The 13149-nt window shown below is 40.4% G+C and overlaps 1 protein-coding gene across 5 annotated transcripts in view; it reads right to left on the bottom strand.

Annotated features, from left to right (window-relative positions):
* FMNL2 (formin like 2) overlaps nucleotides 1-13149 on the bottom strand; it is a 299283-nt gene that overhangs the window by 90768 nt on the left and 195366 nt on the right. For all 5 annotated transcript variants that reach the window (XR_009055041.1, XM_057744655.1, XM_057744657.1 and 2 more), the window contains exons 3-4: nucleotides 10830-10910; nucleotides 5857-5933 (exon numbers count right to left, since the gene is read on the bottom strand). Coding sequence is in view for 4 of the 5 variants with exons in the window: in XM_057744655.1 (XP_057600638.1) it covers nucleotides 5857-5933; nucleotides 10830-10910 (158 nt within the window). In the remaining variant the exon portion in view is untranslated. The remainder of the gene's footprint in view (nucleotides 1-5856; nucleotides 5934-10829; nucleotides 10911-13149) is intronic.

Raw genomic sequence — 13149 nt, 5'->3', positions numbered from 1 at the left:
ATCTTTAATCTAAAGGCATTAAAAAATGGATGCCCCACTCTGCAGATTTATGTAGATGATCATGACATATCATAAATTGAGGGTTCCTGTAGTAAATTTCCATTTTCACCTCCGTACATGCTATACACGCTTTAATATATTGCCAATATGCAAACAGTTTCAAATTGGGTGATAACAGGTTTTGGAAAGTAGAATTATTTCTGACTCTGACAGCATGAATCACTTACTGAGTACCTCACAGATTCGATATAATTACCATATGTTGTAAATTTGAATTTACGCAAATTCCAAATCAGCTGCTTAGGAGCTGGAAGGCACAGTGATAAAGAGAAGTAGCTCTGGGAAAAAGCTTATTCAGGGAAGGGCTCTAAAGGCAGGTGTCAACAGTTACTGTTTTATTGTAGACAGGTCAAAGCGTTGTTTCCAGATTGCTATTGTTTTCTCTCTGCGCCCCCAAATCTTAGAACCTCATTGTTCTCATCTAGAAAATAAAGTCTCAAAGGACATTAGCGGCTTTAAATTTCTAAGATCAAACAAAGCAGACCCAAGACACACAAGATGAAAGGACAAATGGTGAATTCCCTCTGCCAATCTCCTTTAGAGAGATGCTGCAGGCATCCGGTAGGAACTGCAATTGCTGACAAATCATGGGGAAAAATTCCAAGAAGCAAAGGAAAGAAGGTAAGCATCACCCAGATTTATCACTGGCTACCAAATCTATTCTGTGAGACAGCATCTCAAACTGGTTCTCGAAGTGTAGCCCACAGACCACCAGGAGTCCCTGAAACCCTCTCAGGGATCTGTGAAGTTAAACCTATTCTCATACAAATATTAAGTAGCTGCTTTTGTCAATGTGCTGACACTTGCACTGATGGTACAAAAGAAATGTGAATGAAACTGCTACCACCAAAGAATACAGCTATTTATTGTACTCTTCACCCCAAACACTCGGAAGGGGAAAAACCCAGCTTCACTTAAAACTGTCCTTAGCAAAGCACTAAAAACTACTGATGTTATTAAAGCTTGCTCCTTAAGTTTGTATCTTTTTAATTCTCCGTGTGACAAAATGGGAAGCCCACATAAAGTACTTCTGCTGCCTGCCCAAGCACCACAGCTATCTTGAAGAAAGGCACTGGTGCAACTGTTGGAGCTGCAAACGGACCCAGCCACTTTCCACATGGAATATCAAATGACTGACACATCATGGTGATTCTGTCTTTGGTGTTTGGCAGATATTCTCAAAAGTAAGTGAAGTGAGCCTACCATTTTGAAGAAAAGAACTGAGAATATTCTTTGCCAATGATAAAATCTGAGCTTACAAACAAAAAAATTAGAATTTTGGAACACCAGTATTCACCACCATGGGTTTGACAGCTTCCCAATACTTAAAGTATATTCTGATGGGACTGGTGATTATTAACAAATGTGATTGTTTCTATACTGTAGAAGAAAGAGTGTTGATGTTTCAAAGATCAGGATAACTCAGTGAAACAATATTTTTCAAGTGATTTTTTTCATGATGTTACAGAATTATGCATGAGTAAAATTACTCATTCAAAGCGCAAGACAGCACAATGGATTTTAGTATAACAGAGTACAAGAGCTCACTGATATGCTTTCAGGTTCCACACTGCAACTAACTTCAAGAAACTACCACTTTTGAATTTGGCTGTAATATCAAAGAATAGCCAAAATTATCTGAAAAGCTTACTTTAAAACGCTTCCTTTTTCCTGGTGCATATCTGTGTAACGCCAGGTTTTCTTCATATACATCAACCAAAACACATCACAACAAATTGAATGCAGACAAAGATATGAGAATCCAGCTGCCTTCTATTAGTGAGACAGTAAAGGGCTTTGTAAACATGTAAATCAATGCCACTCGTTGCTAATTACTTTTTTTTGCTTTGGAAAATATTTATTTTTCATGAAATATGCTATTTGTGCTATATAATGTTTATTATTTTATATTTATATATTTACATTTATTAAATATTTATTGTTAAATAAATATTAAAAATTTTAAAATAAGCATATCTAATTTTATCAGTTCAAATTTCCAATATGGTAACATTAATAGATAAAACCCACATCAATAAAAACTTACTGGGGTTCAAAATAATTTAAGAGAGTAAAGGAGTCCTGAAATCAAAAAATTTAAGAACTGCTGGTTTAGATAACAGGCTTCAGATTTGGACATCTCCAGGTTCAAACCTCAACTGTGTGGACTTGAGCAAGATATTTAATTGCTGACTCTGTTTCCTCATCTGTAAAATGGAGGTTCAAAGGTAAAGGGCAATAATAAAAAGATTTCTGTAAGAAATAACACATTTAACTTGCTGAATACAGTGCTTAATAAATGACAAAATGATTATGATCTAGCGGATTTCCAAAAAGCACCATCTAAGAATGAATTAATCATAGGGTGGCTTGATGCACACGTTCACCATATGTATTGCACACCCTTAAAGCCAGCCTTAGCTGTTCTGTTTCCTCTCTCGACCTGGCCCAGCCAGCACCATTTCACGAAGAAGTCCAGAAGTCCTGAAGAGAAGACACTCACTGCTCATTCCCCAGCGTCCTCCTCTTTCTACAAACCTCCTCCTCTCCTTGCCAACTTGCACATTCCGCCTGCAACCTCACGCCCATTTCTTATCATCTCTCCCACTGAGATACAGTGAAGCAAGCATCTTTCAGAACTTGGGTGACCTTGCACTCAGAATGAAAAGTAATTTTCCATCATAATAGGCAGTTTTACCAAAATAAATTACCTGCAAGGAGAGTGAGGCTACAACTCAGTTTCATGGACTAACACCAGTCAATCTATCCAGCTCACAACCATCAGTGCCTCTTGAATCTTATCACCCTGACATCCAAAACATCACGACATCTGCCTCCTCACACTGCACAGCCAATGTGTTCTAACAGCACTTGGCTCCTTTCAAGGGTATTTCAAGTCATTTCAAGGGCTTGGATAAGTCATAATCCAATTTTTCTCTATTATTATAGTTCCTAAGAGTAAGTGAATGAGATTATTCCTACTCCAATTCTTATTTCAATTTGGCTTCAAAAAAATTAATTTTCTTCCTCAAAAAACTGTTTCATTTATAAAATTTTAGGCTTATATCAAAACTCAGAACAGACTCTTTGCTTGCCACAGCTATAGCTTGAAATGCTATCTCAGAAAGCCCCAGATTTCATGCTTGAAATGCAAGCATGAACCCCAAATAATTTTTTTCAGGACAACTAGATTATAAATGTAACCCTTCCTTTTAATTTTTGGGAATCACAAACTGCTAGGTATCAGGGTTCTTTCAGACAGAGAAGGTAACATTCTCTGTGTGGATTTCCTTAGGAATATATTACACAACATTGTGCCATTATTATTAGATATACTATTATTTTCAATAAGCATAACAAATAACAGCTATCATATGTTGAGAGTAATTAGTTTGTATTAAACCCTCCTTAGGTCTTTCATAAGTTATCTCATTTAATTCTTACAACATCCCTATTAGTTAAGTATTATTATCCTCATTTTATAGTTGAGAAGTTAACTTAGGTCACATGATAAATACAGAGACTTTATGTAACTTATTAAAGTCAAATAACTGATAAGAAGGCACGGCAAAAATATGAGGCAAGATCTCTCTTTCCTTAAGGCAAATGGGCATCCAATTACCTTTCTAATATGGTACCTCAAGGAGTGCAATAAAAATCTAAGGATTCCTTATACAGCACCTTGCATTCCCGGAATTCCTCACTGTAGTAACTGATTATTTCCATATTATTGAGTAACTCTCCAGAAGTTTTCCCAATCAAAGGCAGTCAAACCAGTTAGTTTCCATAAAGAAAAATCCAGTTCAGATTTGGGTTTTCAGGACAGGCAACTTAGGCCAAATCCTAGTGTGTGGTTCCATTCCAATAACTGGTTTCATACAACCAGATAACGCATTTCCATGAATTTCTGTGTTGCTAAAGCCAAATCTTTCTGAGTGTCTCACACAGGTAGTAGATAAGGGAAAACTTCAGCTGATGAAGATGAAAGAAATATAAGAATCTTTCAACATGCCTATAGTAACCTAAACAACAAAGCACTCCAATTGTTTGCAGATTTGCACTGGCTTCCACCCAACCAGAGCTCTTCTATCGAGCCAACCTTCTATTGGAAATGATCGGCTTGCCCTGGTATTTGATGGTCAATTTCACATTATTTCAGCAATGCTTGAAGAAATGCTTTTCGACAATTTGTAGAAATCCTGGCTGCAGCTCATTTCCACCATTTTCAGTCAAGAAGTGCCAACAGTACAGGGTAGGACCTTACCAAATGGAATCTAGTTCCTGACCCACAAATATTGGAAAGTATTTGAATTTCCTAAGCTTTGGATGCCCAACTGTATTAAATCACCACCACTTTCGCCCCCAGTAGACAAGCCTCATTGCTTTGATCCCAGAGTCCTGATTATCTTATTTCCTTTCAGGGAAAGAGCTGCCAGATTAGGCTATATAAGAAAAAGAGCATAGCATTTTGAATAAAGCGTCTGGTTCTACAGCTGTAGACTTTGTGGAAGGCTCTCACCTTCTCTGGTCCTTAATTCTTTCAATTTGTAAAATGAGGGTCTAGGCAATACTAAATCTCTCTTCCCGTTCTATTTCCATGACCTTCCGATCCACTGTTCTATCGCTCATTTTCTGGGACAAAGGTGATTATCAACCTTAGGTTAGAATCAGTTCATTTTCCAAATATACTTCATTCTCGAGGTGCCAAACACGTGAAATTATCCTTAAGGAAATGAATATTCTCACCCAGGCTATGGAGGTATAAATTAACCTTCATTTCTATGACTTAAAAAAGCTTATTTTGAAATAACTGTGGAAAATAACCATTTGAACAGCTTATTCCAAACATAGTCAGAAGCAGAAGTAAACTGCTACTTAGGTAATTATTTTACAGGAGACTGAAAAACAAAAATGTAATATATATGTAAAATTTTATTTCTAATAGATCAATCGCAGGGGAAAACTCTAAAAGATCTATAGTCTTTTCCTTGTAAATCTCAAAGAATCAAAATCCAGAGGGGTTAAATGATTGCCAGATGTTACACAGGTACTTTAAGAAGAACTGAAGCTATAAAATAAAATACTGTTATCATTCTGACTTAGAGAGAAACCATCTAATCTGAAGGTACTGTACAATTCTGCCATCTCAGGAGGGAGGGAGCGTGTAATGACGTTGTACTTGCTTGAGGCGAAGCAACCATACTGTTGCATGAAAAACTCTTCAAAATGTTTAGTGCAGAGATTCCCCAAACTTTATTTTCCAGCGTGGATTTATACTTCACAGTCCTGAAATTTGGGGATGTAGGAAGAAGAGACTCAGAACAAAGTATCTAAGTGCAAGCAGGTGTGTCCAGTGACACCACTCCAGCTTCTGTCCCCTTCTAGCCAGGGAATTGAGAAAAGAATGAAGCAGCTCCAAGTAACCAGCTCAAAAAACTCCAGGGAAGGCTTCAAAATCTTCCAGGATCTCAGTCTACATTACATGTTGGGGGTTCCTGACTTCCCAGGGAATCACTATACACACACCATCACTACATTCAAGCAAAGAATTGTACAATTATTATATATACCCCAAATCAAATTATTAGAAATATTTACAATTATTATAAGTACCCCAAATGATTCTGATTCTTATACAGTTGAGCAATTCGAGAACTAAACAAAGGTACCACCCATCTAAACCTCAGTCTCAACTTATAATTAACAGTAGGGAAGCTTAATTCTTTGAATATGATTCAGTCACTATGTAAAGTGTCCAAAAGCTTTAGAGCAAAAATGTTCAGCGGGCACACTTACCCAATATGGTTGGTTCTTAAAGAAATTTCCAGTTCTCTTAGCACTTGTGTGGATTCTTGAACACGCCGTCTGAATTTCTATAATTCAAGAACGCATATTCTCACAAAACGTATTTTAGCAAATGCTATAACTGCAGCTTACTTGTAAATAAGTTTAACAGAATATGAAAATACCTCTGCTTCTAAAGTGGGCTTCTCACACATTTCTTTTTGCAAAGCACACAAATTCTTCTCATCATCTAACAGTCAGTTTATGCAAAAAGGCTGGGGAAAATGACTTATTTCACGTACTAAGTGCCTCTTAGTAAGTAGCTTATTTTTTTTTTTTCCGCTATCCCACAATACAACAATACTCACTGACATACTTATGTGTCAGGGTCCCTAAAATCACCCATTTCAGTGATTCGCTAGGCCTCACAGGATGCAGCATATAGTGGTCCTTACAGCAAAAAGATACAAGGTATAACTGGCTAAGGGAAAAGGTGTATGGGGTGAAGTAGAGGAAAAACCAGATACAAGCTTCCAAGAGTCTTCGCCTAGAGGAGTCACAAATGACAATATTCGTGAAATGCTGTCAACCAGGCAAGCCCATTAGACACTTAGTGCCCAGGGTTTTTACTGGGGGCTCATCACTTGAACACTCTCTGCCTAGCAAACACCCAAAGTGCAGCCTCCCAGAAGGAAAACAGGCATTCTGCACAAACCATGTAGTTGGCATCAACAGTTTAGGCACAGTGAGTCATTACTAACAGGGAATTCTGGCACCTATCCTAAAATCCTAGTCTCCAGTCGCCAACCAAAAGCCAACCTTGCAAGCAGACCTTTCTAAGGTGGCAATCTCAGACCTGTTGTGTTTGATCTTTTCTGCATGACCTCACATAGAAGGTCCCTCCTCTAGACACCTCCCTTCTACTTGAGCAATGTCCTTCCTCAATGCCCCACCTATCAAAATCCCATGTGTCCTTCCAGAACTCCCTTAGGTCTTTCTTGCTCCAATGAATCCTCCTCTGATAGTAAATGTACTCATCTCTCTATCCTCTTGACTCCAAATAATCTCTAAGGGACCACTGGGTTGCGTTGCACATCTGTTCTTTGGAACACAATTTCCAACAAAAACATTTATTTACAGTCACTAAAGTCTTACACCAGTCTAGAAGAAGGCCATTTGATGTACAATACCTTCTGATGAGATTTCTATGCTCTCTGTACTACAGACCCCAATCACTTTCAGGTTACACTGTTTTCAGGAAAAGCCTTTGAGAATCCTGGCTCAGGATATTAGAGATTCTTCTCCTCTGGGGCCATGACTGCAGAAAGAACAGGGTCATCCAGCTCCAAAGACAAGGGCATCCAAGGACAAGAAGGACAGGAGGAAGGTTTGAAAGGAGGATTCCAGGATGTAGGGCAGGGGAGAGCCCTGCCACAGGCGGGCCCTGGTGCCCCAGAGAAGACTGGACCCCTGCTCAGCACAGATGGGCTCCTGCTACCCTCTTTTCTTCTGGAGGCCCTTTGCTTCTCCACCAGCTGCTTCTCACCAGAGCAAAGAGTCTCAGTTTCCCCGACTGCCATTCCTGAAGCACCCAAAGACCTTCTCAGGTGTGTAGCACCCAGGATATGTGAAATAAAAGCATCTCTGATGCCATGAAAAAAGAGAGCCGCCCCCTCTTTTGTCAAGAAAGGCTTAAGAAACAGTAAAGAGTCATCTATAGTTTGGAGGGATACCCAAGCCCAGTGCTTCCTGGAAAGCCTTCCAGCAAAGGACTGCCAATGAGGTGGGGTTTATGGCCGCACAGCTGAGGAAACCACTTCCAGGTGTGCTGGCTGCTCGAGATGGGCCAGACCCACGTCAGAGTCACAAGTCTGGGGCTGTCTGCACACGTGGCCTTCAGGAAACGACTCAACATTCCTAGCGATGTGTTATGCATACTTCTGACTCATTCCCTGCAGCCTGTGCTGGTTTCCTGACTTGGCCTTGTGCTTCCTCAGGGCAAGGTCATCCCTCACATACATTGTATAGGACCTAACAGAGTGAGAAAGCGGATCTGCTGAAGGGCTAAGAGGCATATATCAAAACAAAATAACTCAAAACACTAAGAGGGATGACAATGAGAGCAGATAACATTTATTACATACTTATTATGGGAGGCGCTACACTTTTGCAACTGCAGGGTAACTGAGGGAGAACTAAACTGATTTCGCCCTGTGTGCTATTCTCTTGGGAACTGTTTAAATTTCAGCTGATGGACTCTGGACCACAGGACCTTGGCATCCACTTCCCTAATACATGAGCGAGTGCCAACACTCTGCACTTGCACTATGTTCCTAGAATGCTTTAAAACACTTCAAAAGGAAATCGCGTGTCTGTGGGAACCAGCAAAAAACAGCCAGGTACCATTTATTAGCAGCATTCACCCTTCCCCCAGCCCTCTCCGTAAAGGCAGGCCCAGGGAGGAGCCCACAGAGACAGCTGAGCCCTGGAGACCCGTTTAATATGTTTCCTTTTACAACTGCAGCACCCATAGAGGACCAGACTCCTTTCTTCATGGCCCGTCGCCTTTCCCCATGCCAGACATGAGTGCACCCCCTCAAAGCACAGACTGAGAACTGCCTGGTATTAAATAAGGAGGCTGCTTTGGAGAGAGATCTAATTTAGGCTCTTCCTTCCCTGCCCTACAGGGTTTCATTTAAAACTACTTAGAAGGAAATCTAAATAGAATATGCTTAAGAAAAAAATTTTTTTAGAAGACATCAAATTAAGTATCTTCAATTCAATGTGAACAAAAGATTAATGAATGAAGTGCTTGAGGACTCCAGATGCAGTTAAGGGGAGACTGCTCAGCCTAGACTGTCTGGCTAAAATGGAAAGCCTGATTGGAAATCTCTCTTTTTCCCCCACTGTAACACAGCTGAGAATAGTAAACTCATTTTTAACTGCAAGGCATGCCTTACTCCAAGCAAAACCTCCTTTCTTCCAGGCTTTGAGCATCACAATTATGTTGAGTGGAACAGATCATTTCCTACTGCCAGCTCCTGACAGAACTCTTACTAAAGCAGGGATGGTTGATCCAACATTCATTTTATTTTCTTCTGAGAGCTGAATGACTGATCTTGAGAGATGAGGCTCAGGCCAAACACAGCCATTCAGGTGAACGCACATGACCAGGGCAGAGATTTCAGGAATGAAAGTCAGCCCTAACGGGCATCCTTTGTCTTGGGCCTCTTTATGAAGTTATTTACGAGGAAGCAAAACACTTTCTGAGCAGCTGATTTATTGCTGTTTTTCATTTTACATTCTTTGCCTTAACCCAGGAATAACTGTTCCAAAGGAGAACTGGGACTGGGCCAGGAAGAATCCACCTCTTCCCTCCAACCATCTTCCTCCTCATGGGAGCTGGGGCTGGAGTCTACGAAGCACTCTCTAGGAGTTGACGTACTTTTTTTTTTAAAGAATTTGACAAATGTTGAGATAAGTGTTGGGGGATGGCACATACTCTGTGCAAGGGGAGCTCTCAGTCTCGTGTACACACACCAGCGTTTCGGCCAGACTCAGCTTTGGATGAGTGTGCCCAAGGCTGGGGTCTGAACCATCCAGCCGGAAGGTTTACGGGTTGGGGGATTTCTGAAAAATATTTCCTATATAGAATCTTGCTGTCCCTGTGCAAAAGAAATAGCCTGGGTTTTTTTTTTTTTCTGGGTTGTGTTTTGAGTATATAGGTACGCTATCTCTTAACCCTCTATAATCTGATGAAACTGAAGGCTGCTATGTCCTTGGGAAGGGGGACAAGAAAGAAACTAAGAATTAAGCAGCTGTCTCATTTAGACCTAACAGAAGCTCTTTTAAAAAAAGAAACGTGTGTGCCGTATTTATGTGGAGGGTATTAGGATACTTTGATAAGTACATTCTTAGAAGAGGAGGCTATGCTACATATGGTGTCTAGGCGACAGCAAAGGTCCACAGCCCATTTGCAGCCTATGGGCTGTGGACCCCTAGGCTTTATTTCCACTTCTCTGCATAGTAACCACGGGACAAAGGGCCAAGAAGTGTCCAAAAGGAAATAACAGTTGTTCTCCTTTGCTTAATTTCTTTGGGCAGAGGGGAGGGCAGTGTTTAGAATGGAAGCAGAAGATGCACAAAAAGGAGATTAAAAAATATATCTCAGAGTCAAGAGCCCTGGAAACAGCAGCTAACTAGGAAAACTGTGCGTTTCTGCTCTCATGAGTCACACTGAAACAACAGAGGGAATTCAGCTCAAGATATTTTCACGGCAGCCTTGAAAGCAGGAGTTGTGGAAGGTCAACCGAAAAACAAGTCCTGTCTGGTGACAAGCCCTTTACCATCTCAGGGCTCTGCTCTGCCCAGGACTGATTCAGGCCCGCAGGGCTGTGCCAGGCTACATGCTTTACCACGAGGCATCGGTTTAAACCAATTGTGTAGCTGCACAAAGCAGGGCTTGTTTGTAAAAGGAGAGAGTCTGCTGAGAATGGAATCAGCTATTCTCTCCTTACCTTCTTGGGGCCAGGGGCACGGTTGGGGCTGGGGAAGCCGCTAAAAGCATCAACACAGGATGTGAGTGCACAGCTGGGATGACAAAGCACCAGTGATTTTTCAAGGTCTCTGGAAATGCACCAAGGCATGAAAGACAAGTATTCCCTTTGCTAGGCCTGTTTTTCTGGGGGCCTGAACACCTCTGGACTGAACTTACCACCCTATGTAATTGCAAATGGCAGCAACTCAATAACCATCAGAGGTACATGACTCCTATCTTAGGAAAGTACTTTTAAACACATTCTCAAGTGAGGATGGCTTTTTTCTTTGTCTTTTCATGTTGTCTGGCTCCAACAACTCCAAGGTTGTTTTCCCGGAGGCTCCGGGAGAGGCTATAATGGAGTGGAAGGAAGGTCTCCTCCAGTGCGGGAGGATTCTGCCTGCTGATGAGGAAGCAACAACACAAAGTGGAAACAAATCCATCTTACCTTCCTGGTTACAGCTGGATCCAGATAGCCTTTGAGCTTTTGAATATAAGTATGGGGAGGGTTCTTCACCTGGAATCGTTCCTGCAGGAAGCATGAAAGTAAAGTAAAAACCATGAAAGCTCTGAAGGCACGACAGTCAGCCATATTCACACAGGTTCGTACTGTTGACCCAAAGCCAAAACGCACCCGCAGCATGACCGCAGCCCTGCAAACAGTCACTGGTTGTGATTCTTTAGATGTTCTTATCCCCTCCTTCCCTAGGAAACAAACTCAGAGCAGTTCAGTCCTTCCCTAAGATGATGCAGTGAGTCAGGGGTACAAGTAGATTCAAATCCATGTCTGCCCAACTCTACAGTCTGGCCTGCTTTCTTGGCGGGGCTCTGCAGCTCTTTCTGGGAATAATGGTCTGCCCAACCTGTGTTCTGGGTCCTCTTTTAGCAGGTCTTCCATCTATTGCATATTCTTTGAATATCTTCAATGTTGGCAAATCTTTTTCCTTTGAATATTTTTTCTTTGAAAATGCCAAAAATTTTACTTAAACTAGATGAAATTAAATTGTTTCAAAAATGAGTAATGAGTCTATTGCTCCAAGACTGCAGTGTGTGTGTGTGTATTTGTGTGCATGTGTGTGACCCTTATGGGGTTCCTAAGGCAGGTCCCAAATCAGAAGACCCCAAAATATTGTGAGCAAAGGCACAATCATTGAAATAAGCATATCATACATACAACACATATATCCCAAAGTGATATTTGGATGTGCATCTGGGGTGGGGCCAGAGAATCTGCATTTCTGACAGCTTTCATGCTGACGCTGTGGATAGAGGGATCACACTTTAAGAAACTCATGCCCACGTGTATCAGGTTTTACAGACCATAATGTCCAAAGCAGAATAAGCAGTAGTAAACTGGACAAAATCCAAAGGCCCACAGTATAAAACAGTAAGTACTATATTATAGTCATATAATGATGTACTATGTTCTGATGAAAAAGAACACACTGTATTGCATATTTCTACGTGGCTGGATCTTATAAACCTGACGTTGAGACAAAAAAGAACGCGATTTCTTTCACAAGAGGCGAAAGTAAATATTAACGGTTAGGGACACATACATAGGCGGTTTACACACACACACACACACACACACACACACACACTCTCTCTCTCTCTCTCTCTCTCTCTCTCTCTCTCTCACTGGGGGAGGAAATTTGCATTAAAATGATAGTCAAGGACCAAGGATGGGGAGAGGGAAGTACAGAGTGATCCTCAGAGCAGGCAATGTTCTGTCTGACCTTAGTAGTAGTTACACAGATACCGGTTTTATCTTACTTACTATGCTATTGTTAAGTTTCACAACCTTTCCTGTATATATGCTATATTTAAGACAAAAAAAGTTTATATACAGCCGCTTCAAAGGGGAAAAAAAGATTCGTCATGAAATCACGACAATTCTTATCAGGTTCTAGTAAAGATGTTTTCCTAGTAATTCTTTTTAACCTAATTATTGCTTATGCCAAAATGGAATTTTTTAGTATTTCACAACACTGACAGTTGGCCAGTATGTTAACCATTTGTTTATCCCATATAAATGTGTATTTCTCCAAAACAGGGAACCATAACATTCTTCCTGGTCCACTCAAACCTTGCTTGCTTACAGATTTAGAAATGCTAAAGATCATCTTACTATTATCAAAAGATCATCTTATTAGTGAAAAAATATACTTTATTATTGTTTAATACTACTTTAAAATAAAAGAAAGTGGCTTATAGTGAGACACCTATCAACACTTTCCCTTATTTAAAAATCATGGTAAATTTCACAGCATACAAACTCTCTCTCAACAGAGCTGTTTAAAAAAAAAAAAGTCAGCTTATTATTTCTAATTATTGCCCCCAATTTTCTATCCCACAAGTAATTTCTAAACAATGATTCACACATAGTCTACATCTCTGGTGCCATTGCTGTGTCTGTGTATCATGTCCTAATTTTTTTAAACACTATCACTTCACTAAGGGATCAGATAGGACCCAACTGCCACAGGGTTTTAGCAATAGCCCAGCTGAGGGCTAAAATAGTCACAAAAAGTTTCCCAAAACGTGAACTGACAAGCTATCTAGAAACCAGTTATTACTTCCAACTTTGTGTATGAAAACAGCTGATGCCAGAGATATATTGGGATACAAGTAAAACCCTGCTTTTTATTAATACAATCCAATTATCCAAATTTTTAAAAATCCTATGACTGAAGACAAAATGTGCTCCATTCTACTATAGCAAATACTACCTACCCCTAAATATAAAGTTCCTAATACATGAAACT

The sequence above is a fragment of the Hippopotamus amphibius genome, chromosome 8 (genome assembly GCF_030028045.1).
Source record: "Hippopotamus amphibius kiboko isolate mHipAmp2 chromosome 8, mHipAmp2.hap2, whole genome shotgun sequence".
Lineage (NCBI taxonomy): Eukaryota > Metazoa > Chordata > Mammalia > Artiodactyla > Hippopotamidae > Hippopotamus > Hippopotamus amphibius.
Note: the sequence above shows the minus strand (reverse complement) of the source record. Positions and strands in the feature narration are given on the sequence as shown.